The 11883-nt window shown below is 27.3% G+C and overlaps 1 protein-coding gene across 1 annotated transcript; it reads left to right on the top strand.

Annotated features, from left to right (window-relative positions):
* The first annotated feature begins 7717 nt into the window (after positions 1-7717).
* Positions 7718-10676, top strand: LOC114409976 (transcription factor bHLH137-like). The gene is made up of 8 exons (XM_028373681.1): positions 7718-8222; positions 8555-8737; positions 8879-8944; positions 9147-9215; positions 9323-9406; positions 9497-9697; positions 9821-9955; positions 10060-10676. The coding sequence occupies exons 1-7, from the start codon at positions 7878-7880 to the stop codon at positions 9911-9913; spliced, it is 1041 nt and encodes a 346-aa protein (XP_028229482.1). The 5' UTR covers positions 7718-7877; the 3' UTR covers positions 9914-9955; positions 10060-10676.
* Positions 10677-11883: the final 1207 nt, after the last annotated feature.

Here is an 11883-nt window from a genome sequence, read left to right as displayed (position 1 = left end):
TAAAATTACTACTGAATAAATAATTATGTATTCTGATACTTAGTTTAAAAAATTCTTGATATAGATTTATTTATATTGCTATTGTATTTTAAATTTTTACCTAAAAAAACATAATATATAATTAGTGGAAAATTTATCAAATAAGATTGTAAAATTAAGACAATTTTATAAAATATTTCATCTACTAATAATTTTTTGTAAAGTTTTCATGTCTTACATATATATATATATATATATATATATATATAAAGTAAATAACACTGGCATAAAAAAAATTTCATATTGCAAATGATATTTCTATTTTTTTCATAATTTCCTTAATTGTTTAAAAAAGTATTACATTATGTACCTCTGTAAACAATGTTATTGTAAACATTAAAAAAAAAAAATGGGTATAATGTGTGCAATCTAAAAAACTCAAGAAAATACAAAAAATATGGGTATAATGTGCAATCTGAAAAAACTCTATAAAATACCAGTATAATTTATTCTATAATATATATAATATACAAGTAAATTAAAAATTTGGGGGTCCACCTCTGTTTCCAATTAAACTGATTTGATATACACATGCGGAAACTTGCGTTGACCCAATTAATTTTTGACCAATTATTCTCTGCTTTGTGGAGTCGGGGATTACTGCAAGACAACTATTATGATATAGTGTATTGTAGTGCTTATTAAAATTTATTTATTTAAATAAAAATAAGTATTGTGTTATTTTAAATTTAAGTGTTACCAATATTAAATATTTTTTATTTATTAATAATTCATTTTTTAATTTAGATAAAATAAATATATTGAATTCTTATATAATTCTATTTCAAAATATAAGTATCTTAATTTTGAGTTGAATTAATTTAAGTTGTAAGTATAAATTAATATAACTTTTATGTAAATTAAATAATTACATAATAAATAAATTTCAAGTTTAATTATATTTTTTGGTCCATTTAAACTTTACCTTTATAAATAAACATACTTTCTATTATATATATACACCTATCGAAAACCAATACATAATAAGATATTATAAATATATATATATATATATATATATATATATCCAAAATACAAAAATTTATTTCTTATTATTTAATGATTATGTACTTGTACGAAAATGTTTTACATTATCATTTAATTATAAATAATTATAAATAATTACTTGTATAATTTTTAATATAAAAGTTAATAAATTTATTATATATAATAAGGTGTGATGAGATTATTATGTAAAATTATTTTACATAAAATAAAAAATATTTTTAATGTTGTATTATGATTTTGATTGCATAATATTAATCCTTTTTCTCATACACAGAATAGAAAGTATTTTTTCCACCGCGTGTTGTAGACATTGGCGGATCTACACTTAAGGAAATGGGGCGCCCACAGGATTTTGGTTTTTATATGAATATATTTAATAATTTTTATTTTTATCTTGATAAAAAAATTAGCATTGTCTCATAAGATAATGTTTTAAATGAATGTAAAAAATTATAAGAGATAAAAGAGAGATTATTAATTTTATCATTGTATCTTTCTAATAAATAAATTTTATCATTAATTTTCATATTTTTAAAATATTGAATGAAAAAATCATTCAATATTTTAAAAATATGAAAATATATAAAAAAAAACAATTATAATTTATAAAAATATAGGTATTTTGAATTTATTTGTCATAACATTATGTATAATCTAAAAGCTTGAAATTTTTCTCCCCTACTAAAAGAAATTTTTGGGCCCGTCACTAATTATAGGTATAAAATATTCATCTATTTTACTATTAATAATCTCAATTAGAAAATTTAGTTGAACTACATTAATATGAAATATTTTCTTTTAACAATATTTTTTATCTACAAAATTCAATTAAAAAACTTTACTTAAAAAGGCTAAATTTTACACTTAATTTCTTTTTTAGTTTACAATAATGACAACGAAGATCCTAACTTAAATTTTCTTACAATACTTAATTGACAAACAGTTTCATCAATGTAATGTCAAATAGCTCAAATCACTCCAAATCCTAGTATCCCAAGGTTGGTCCAGTAATTTTTTCAGTCAAACACATTTCACTAAGGTGTGTGACACATGCGCGTTAATCAGAATTTGAATTGATGTCTTATATCATGGCTGTGCGGTGCATGCATCGTGCGTTATAAACATGCACATTGACGAGAGTTGAGCAATTACGTCTTTTCCAGCTGTTTAGTTAGCAGAATTTTCGGCCAAAAAAATCAGAAATTTCATGCTAAAAAACACTCTTGGAAACCAAAATACTTTGGTCTTAACTTCTGATCCATCAGAAAAAAAATGACTCTAATTCATTAAGAGTTTTGCCTTTAATTTTATCATTTTAACAACTTGTGTTCAATAACTTGGTTTGAAAGAAAACTCTTTGAAAGTTAAGACCATATAATATATATTTATGAAAGTGTTTTTGTTTTCATTTTTTATTAGAAAAATATTACCTTATTGTTACCCTATTTCCTATGTTAAAAGTTTGTACAAAAAATAATGAATGTTTTGTTAATCACTTAATCATGTTTTCCAACAAATCATTCCTATACAATTTGGAAAAAAAAAATCTAATATGACTAAAACTGAGATTTCCATACAAGTAAAAAGTTTTAAGCATATTCATGAAATAGATTAAATTGTAAATTTAGTCTTTTTCGTTTTGTATAAATAAAGTCTACATTTTAGACCCTACATGAAAAATTGTATCTAACTATTATATATGGAAATTAAAATAAAAAATAATATAGCCCAATAAAATTGGTTTAGAAATAAAAAAAAACTAGGATAAATATATAATGACTTAGGTTAAAAAACGTAACTATGAAAACCAAATCTAATAACATTATATATAATATAACTATCAGAAATGATAAGAATTAATTTGAATACGTACTCACTTTGAAAAAAGACTAAGTGAAATTTCCATTCTTCTTTTTTAATCTACTCACTTTTTTATCTGTCATTTTCATGAATATTTTTAAACGCGTTAAATGTATTTATAACATTTTAAGAAAATCACAATTCTTAATTAAAAACATTATTCAATAAACATAAAAAAAAATGTCTACGTACCAGACATCTTAAGAACAAAGGACGCATTCCTATAAAACAAAAAAAAGAATGCAAATTTTACATTTTCTTTTTTAACATATGAAAAGCAAAATCCTAATAAAAAAATTTATGAAAAGAAAAAAGAAAGACTAGTAACAGTAACACCTAACAAACATCACTCTCAAGGACTCAGTAAACAGTAGTAGGTTCACAGTTCACTTAAGGCTGGAGATATCAGCAAACAGCTCAACATTTTCCTTATAATTTCTAAACTTCTTGTTTTTTGATAGGATTTTTTATAGGATAAAATTTTTATTTATTGAGTAGTGCTATTTAATTTTATGAAGTAAAAAAAGAAAGTGCTATTTAATTTCATCATGAAATATTTTTAAAAAATTACGTAAAATTTGATTATCTTTTGGAGACTCTGTATGGGCCAATGAATTCCTTACGATCCAACAACTTCAGCCCAATGCAATGCCTCCTGTCTTTCTCACTCTTCCTTCGGTTAATGACATAAGTTTAGAGAGGAATCTTACTGAATTATCAAAGTCCCCATCAACTATCAATGGTTTTGCTTTTTTGTAAATTCCACTTCCAATTCGAATCACAGAACCTAGACGTGTAGTGAATATAGGATTATTGCTTTCCTATCAATATTTTTAATAGAATTAATCTATAATTTTTTTTGGATTAAATTAAACATCATTTTTTAATAAAAAATCAAACTTACAATCTTTTTTTCTCTTTTTTTTTCCTACCAAATCAATCTTATAATTTCTTGGATGATTAAACAAGATCATGTTGTCCTATCTTGTTGAAAGTGTGTCAATTTATATACTACTAGTCCCAACAGCCCAACTTACATTTTAGTTTTAGCTCCATTATAAGAGTTCAAAACAATTTCTCACGCATCAAAACAAAAATCAATATTAAGAAAAATTAGAGTGACAAAAAAATCTAACTCACATGATTACAATGGTATCGAGTGAGATTTTGTGTTTTGTGACAAGTGATTAGAGAATGATAAGGTCCTTATAATCACGAGTTCTCTTTTTGTACTACACTGATGTGGTACGTAATTTGTTTGGATCGTCTTGGATAAAAGAAGGAAGACCGTGTAAAATGAATAGGAAATTTTGGGTCCCAATTCAGAGCAGGGGTACCTTACATAAGGGGAAAAAAATATATTTATACAAAAACAAGAAAGGGGAAAAGTCGCGATCAGTAGAAAACAACAGAACTAATTAATGATATTTAAGAGGGAAATATATGCTTTTATATTTTTCTTTGGCTCTTTTACGATTGGGAGAATACATGACAAAATTATTAATTAAAAATAAAGTTCTGATTATGACACAGATAACAAGAAAAAGAAAGAAAAAAAAAGAGAGTAAATAATTAAGGAAAAATAGACCTGATTTTTTTTCTTCCAATGTGAAGATTTTTTTTTATAAAAAAATTTAAATAATCGAAAATATTTATTTTAATGTTTTTCCAAAACTGAATTTCAGTATTATGACTATTATCCAAAAATAAAAGTTTCTCCTCATAAAACTTTTTGACTGGAAAAACTTACTTGCCAAGTAAGTTGCCATAAAAATAATTAAATAAGATATTGATCACTAAATTAATTTATCACTAACGTGTGTATATATATTGCTACAACATTTATGTATATATACTTTGTATAATCATGCGAAATTTCGCATACAAAAATTTTAAACTTCTATTAATGTAACAAGGTTTATAATAATACTTTAAAAAGTTATGTATTTGTTGTTCCAGCGATTATATAGGATCTGTTTAAAATATTGGTAAAAGCTATTATTCTAGTAGCATTTAATTATTTAAAAAAATGAAAATATATATAAAGAAAATCATTAAAAATGGCAATATTAAAAATTAGTCAGACACTAACCATGTGAATTTAGCTTGCACAATCTTTAGTTCCTATAATAAATAAAACGTTAGATTTTTTTTTTTTTGACAGAAGGTTAGATGTATTTTTATTTCCTGTGTTTTTAAATTTTAAATTCTAGTCTTTTGTAAGTTTATTTTGATTTTTGAGTTCTTATAATTTTAAAATTATTGAAAGTTAATCTTTAGTATACAAATTAAAACTAACTAAAGTGTATGCATGTGACAATAGAAATATAATTCATAAAAGTTAAAATTATATAAAAAAATCATAGCCCAACCTAATTTTAAAATTTGAGAGAAGCAATAAAAATTAAGTTAAGATTCGCTATAGCATGTTTGGAATGTATTAAAAATCCTTGAAAGCAAAAACCTATAATTTGAAACAGTGAGTACGTTTAGTAAAATAATTAAAAGTGAAGAAAATAATTGATTTTCATTAGTAAACAATTTTATTATTAATTTTTATATTATTGACATAATAATTTTATATTATAATTTAATAATATTACTACAGTTTTTGAAATAATTTATGTTACAGACAAACTTATTTAACTATATTATATTATGATCAAATCAACGCAAATATTTTTAACAAACCTATCTAACACGCGTCATCTAATGTTTTGTTGCAACATTATTAATTATAATAGTTTAATATCTTTATTAGTTATTGTCATTATCATGAAATAGGTTTTTTTTTCAATTAATGATGTGCTATTACAGTTATTTTGATCGAAATGAATTAATCCTTTAATATTTATGTATATGTGATACTTTCTCATTTTCTAACAAAATCTTAACATCAATAAATCTATAAATAAACAAATAAATTTGACGTCAACGAAACATGCATGAATGGTAAGTAGCTGACGTTGAACCGAGTAAAAACCGGTCATTACTGACGGAACCGATTTATGTTTTTATTTAAATAAAAACATGAAATTTATTTGCCACTTATTTTATTGGTATTCAAAGGGGCAAAGGCCCAAAGGAGATCACCTTTTGAACTTTAACTTCCAAACTTTAAGTTTTAAACATGTTTTTTTTATAAATTTTTTATGTTATTAGTATGAAATATTTATTGGTTGAATTAATTTTTATTGAAAAATTTAGATAATCATCTTTGATGAGGTCAACAACTTGTTGGTAGTTAGGTTGTTATTTTTGTATATGATATTTGAATTATTTATTTTATCACTTCCAAGAATGAATTTAAGTTAATGCGTAATAGTTTTTAATAATATTTGTAAAACTTTATATTTATTTGTGAAATCAATATTTATTATTTTATGTCACTACTAGAGATATATACAATAATATGCTGTATTTATATTAATTTGATGTTTACTTTTATTTAGTTTATTATTATTTTTATTAATTTATTATTTTATATATATATATATATATATATATATATATAATTGTCAATAATCCAAATACCAAAACACAATCTGTCAAAACAAAAATAATACGAGAAAACAAATGTCTTTACCGGTTTCATCACCTTTTCTGGTTTTAAAACAAATGATTAGAAGTATGATTACAGAATAATCTACTATTGTCTCCCACTTTTTATGTACTCCCTCAATTTTAAAGTACTTATTCCATGTTAAATTATCTGTTACTTTGAGAATTTGATGTGTCTTAAATTTATATATTTTTTCAAAATTACTCCAATATTAATGGCAATACTCTTATTCTTCCAAATATTTTTTATTAGTTTTATTTTTTTAATATATCTAATCATTAATATATTTATTTGTTTAAATTTTATTGACTATGCATATGAATAGTCCAAATAAATTTTTTAAACTATTCTTTGTATAAGACAAAGTTAGACTTCTAAAAATTTTATGACATTAATATATTTTACTTACTACCTCATTCTACGTTTAACCCTTTTTTTAGTGAATAAAAATAAAAGAACTAAAAGCCTCTGGGAATACAAGCTTTATTTTTTTAAAGCGAGGAATACTAACTAAATAAGCTTGTAGTGCATTAGAAATTAATAAAACTAGGAGAAAGCTCAAAAATTTGACTCGAAGTTGTTAAACTCATACCATATTTTGCCAATATGTTTAAGGCTACTGCAGGTAAATTAAAAAAAAATATTTAAGAGAAATAAAATATTATTATATTTAAACTAAAAAAAATTATTTAATATTTTGATTATTGATGCTTCCACCATAAGTTGTGAGATATTAAATATGGATATATTTTTAAAAAATATTAATTAAACTTTAAAATTCTAAAACACCAATTATTTCAAGATAATAAAAAAGACTAAAACATTTAAAAATATAAAAAGGGGTAGTACTATTTATTCAACTAAGTGAACGTAAGAAATTTGTTAATGAATTAAAAAAAATGTTATGAAAAATAATATAAGAGCGTATTTTAAAATTATAGATGAATGTATTTTTCATATCTCAATATTTCTTTTCTCTTTTATTTTCCTATAAGTCTCCTAAGAATACTATCAACATTTACCTTATTATTATAAAGGATACCCAACAATCAAACTACCCACAAAGTCAAATAATCTCTCCTGTTTATCATAATTGGGGTCTCATTCATTATTATCACTAATCACTAATGTGAAAGAAGAAAATGAGTTGATGACACTAGACCAGTCAAATGGGAGCTGAGTTAGGAGTTACTGCTTTTAAAGATTTTCAGCTATTATATGTGCACAAATCTTTTTATATATAGAGACCAGGCCTTTTAGTTTTATCACAGACCAACTTTTCCTGACTCATCCACACCACTGCTTCCCTTTCTTCCATCACTTTTCTTCCTCATAACTTGCATTTTCTCCAAAAACCAAAGAAAGAAAGAAACACACACACACACACCTCTCTCTCTCTCACTCACACATGGCAGCTTTTTCATACCAATACCATCCTTTTCTTGTTGACCCTGCATTCTTCCCCAACAACTTAAACACCCCTTCCCCTCCTCCTCATCAGTTTCAACAACTCCCTCATGAAACATCATCTTTTAATGTCACAAACCAGGAGACTAGCTGTGTTGATCAGAGCTCCAAGATCACCATCAGTGACAATGAGCCTTCTGTCACTGAAAACCTTAGCCCTCAGTCCTCCATGGTAGTGGACAAGCTTGAAACTGGGGAGCAGGTCACTCAGAAGGTGAACACTCCTGTGGAGAAGAAAAGGAAAACCAGAAATGGATCTTCCTTGACTAGTAACCCCCAATCCAAGGTAAATAAACTGAGTTTTATTTCTATACACTTTTAGTATAATTTTTTTTTTACACTTTTCAACTGAGCAGAAATCATTGTTGGTATATAACTTTTAAGATATTTATTATAAAAATTAATGAACATACCATAGGCTTATGACTCAACTACGGTACTTATAAGAAACTTTTACACTGTCAGCGCGTACAGACTACTTACTCCAATAAATTAATGTCTTATGTTGTAGCTTTGTTAATTATCTAAGTTTTGTGTTTTTCTCCCAGCATTATTTGCTATACTACAATGTTCAATAAGTTAACCAAATTAGTGTTGTTTTGTTGTTAATTATTGTAGGATGCTGCAACAGAAAGGAAAAACAAGAAACAAAGGAAGGGCAATGGTGGGTTGAAAGAAGAGGACAAGGCAAAAGAAGAGAAGAAGGAACAGAGAAAGTGTCCCGAAGAGCCTCCAACAGGCTATATCCATGTCAGAGCAAGAAGGGGTCAGGCAACGGATAGCCACAGCCTTGCTGAAAGGGTACACTGTAACTCTCTTATTAACAACTTGAAAAATTACCATCTCTATGGCTACGTGGGCCCCACCAGTGTGCTGGCTTTCCCTAGAGGTTTCATCTTCATGTTTCATTCCTCTAATGTTGCAAGAAAATGGATTTTTCAGGTGAGAAGAGAGAAGATAAGTGAAAGGATGAAGGTGTTGCAACGGCTTGTGCCAGGCTGTGACAAGGTAGGTAAAGTTGAACTTCATGTCACACTTGCATGTAGGACCAATAAATTTTCTTTTTTTAGTTAACAACTCCTTTGTTATCTTTTTTGATTGGTAGGTAACTTGTGTGTTTATGTGAATGTGCTCTTGCTAGAATTGCCCTTTATACGTTAGTTTTTCAACATTTCTTCTGACATCTTCATGTGGTTTGGTTTTTAACTAGGTGACTGGAAAGGCCCTTATGTTGGACGAAATAATCAATTATGTTCAATCTCTACAGAATCAAGTTGAGGTACCCCCAATATACTCTTTTTTATTTACCTAGTTACTTCACCTCATCATTAGTTATATGTATAATGTGTATGCTAACAAGCTAGCTATGCCTCTAATTTTCTGCAGTTCTTGTCAATGAAGCTTGCTTCAGTGAATCCCATGTTTTATGACTTGGCAACGGATCTAGACACCCTCTTGGTTAGACCAGAGGTGAGGATTGAAGAAGAAAACAATTTCCATGTTATCAATTAAATTAAAATGTCTAATCATGAAATTAACTTGGTCTCTTTGAATTTTCAGAAACTAAATAGCATGGCATCACCATCACCACCACTACCATCTGTGTCACATTGCAACAGCCCTAACAACCAAGCCACTACTTTTGCTGATACAACCACCATGACCCCCACCAACATCTTCCACATTGCTAGTGACTATCTTTTGGATAATTCAGTCTCATTTTTTCTTCAAGGGCAGAGGTCAAATGTGTTCTCTGAGGAGGTATAAACAGAAACAGCCAAATAAATAAATTTATTTTTAAGAAAAAAGGAAAAAGAATGGTTTTCTTTTTTTCTTTACTACTACTACTACTATTATTATTATTGACAAAAACATCATTTTCAGGATACTGGTAGTCATTTCTGGGACGCAGAGGACCAGCGGCAAAAGTTTCTTCATCCATGTGGATTCAGCAACAACTTATGTTCCTTTCATTAATATAAAATTCATAGAGCTGCCCTACAAAACTACGAACATGTTGTAAGTTTTCAAACCCTGCCTCATTTGAAAACATTATTATGTAACTCATATAATATGATATATTGTTCCCAGGTCTGATTTTTTTTTTCATAAAACTTTTTCAGGATTTAGCTTTTACACTAGCTAGGTAAGGAAATTCCAAAGAGGCATGAGAATGAGCCAACAAGAAGTTAGGTATTAGGAGGAAAAACCAAAGCTACGCTTGGTATCGGTATATAAGTACATCATCATTCCAGGGTAATTCGTAGCGTAAAGAGTCTGGCTTGGTTCCTAGTCCATCAGATTAAAGTGGCCTTTGAAGATGAATAATTAAGGGGCACCAAAATTAATGGATGAAGAACCAAAAGGACAGAAAATACCGACCAAATAAGACCATATCTTTTTCTAGATCCATTGTTCTGTTTCAGTGATTGTTGACTCTCCAAGGACTTATGATGCACAAATTCCGAGAGACTATCAATCCTATATACAGAGCAGACATTGAAATTAATTTCTGTTCCATGTAAATTATATCCAAGTATTGATTCTTGTGGTGGCAGTTATTCTGTTGGTACAGTTAATTTCACCATTATTGAGAAATGAGGGGTTGATGCAACTGATCATGTTCTTGACATGACTGGCCATGCATTTGTTTGTTGGTCTAGTTAGCTTTTATGTATATGTATCTTCAGAATCTTCAGAGTTTTGGCATCATCATGATTATTGTTGTTATTATTATTTATCTGTCCAGCCACTCCCCTTTATTCATAATAGCCACACTGTCAAGTTTCTATAATAAGATGATGCTCGACCCTCCGGTGAAAAAAAAACAAACAAATATATTTGAGTTTAAAAATCAATAATAATTAATTTCCATATAATTAATAAACTATGTCATTTGGTTAACTATTCTGATGCTAATAATAGCTAGCCTAACTCCACTGCTTAACGAACAAAGGCATGCGCAAACATGTTTTATTCTTTTTTTTTAATCAGTAAGAATGCATTAAAGAGTGTATAATAATTCATGTACACTGCTCAACCCAGTGAGTAAGAGCCTTAGTTATATGTAATTAAGATTAAGAAGTGTGTACCTGCGTTACTCTTTTAAAATATTATACTCTAACTATTCAATTAACTTCGCCTATTAAAATAGAGCAAGGGAATTGACGTGACAATTTTTTGTTTCCATAGACACTGGAGTTCTGTCTTTGTACAAGGATAGAACTGTCAAACAGAAGAAGATCTTCCATGCTTTCAGAGTGCATGTGCAATGGGAACACAGAAGAATTCCTCCCAAGCTGTGTGCATTGAACCATAGCTAAAATGTGGCGTGGCCAAGATAGAAATATTAAGTACAGACAACGACCTTTTGCAAATAACTCATAAAGACGTGGTTAATTGGTTATCTTAAGATTTTTAATCAGGTGAATAGTTTTGAAACAGGGTTCTCACTTTTTTTTATCATATGATAATGTGAAATATCACTGATTTTGTGAATCACTAATCTCGCTTTGAAACAAGATTGTTGCTTCTTCTTTTTGTTACCATTTTATAGATGCAAAATATCATTGACTTTGTCGAAGGTTTCTTTATGATTCATGTAATTAAGGGAGTGAAAAATTCCAATTCTTTATGTGACAGCTAACTAATGAATCGCTTATTATACAGATGAAATTTAAATCATAGCTATTTAAATATCGGCTATTATTCTATAGAGCTTGAGCTTAATTTGAGAGGATAGGAAATTCAAAGTTTTCCCTTTCCCTATCAGATTTTGGAGATGCTGGTGTGAAAACAAAGAGAAGTTCGTTCTAACTACTTTGAAATCGGTGTGACAATATCTATGTATCAATCGATTATCTATTTATATTGACAAAGACCATCAATCAGCATTAATTCATAGCAAATAAATAAACCACATAGGCACATGCTCTATTCTTCAAAGT

The sequence above is a fragment of the Glycine soja genome, chromosome 4 (genome assembly GCF_004193775.1).
Source record: "Glycine soja cultivar W05 chromosome 4, ASM419377v2, whole genome shotgun sequence".
NCBI classification, from domain to species: Eukaryota; Viridiplantae; Streptophyta; class Magnoliopsida; order Fabales; family Fabaceae; genus Glycine; species Glycine soja.
This window is presented reverse-complemented; position numbering and strand designations above follow the sequence as displayed.

Bases quoted from the DNA above. Each gene is read 5' to 3' on its own strand.
- LOC114409976 (XM_028373681.1), top strand. From the start codon at position 7,878: ATGGCAGCTTTTTCATACCAATACCATCCTTTTCTTGTTGACCCTGCA. The intron at 8,223-8,554 runs GTAAATAAACTG...TAATTATTGTAG, and splicing joins CTAGTAACCCCCAATCCAAG to GATGCTGCAACAGAAAGGAA. The intron at 8,945-9,146 runs GTAGGTAAAGTT...GTTTTTAACTAG, and splicing joins TTGTGCCAGGCTGTGACAAG to GTGACTGGAAAGGCCCTTAT.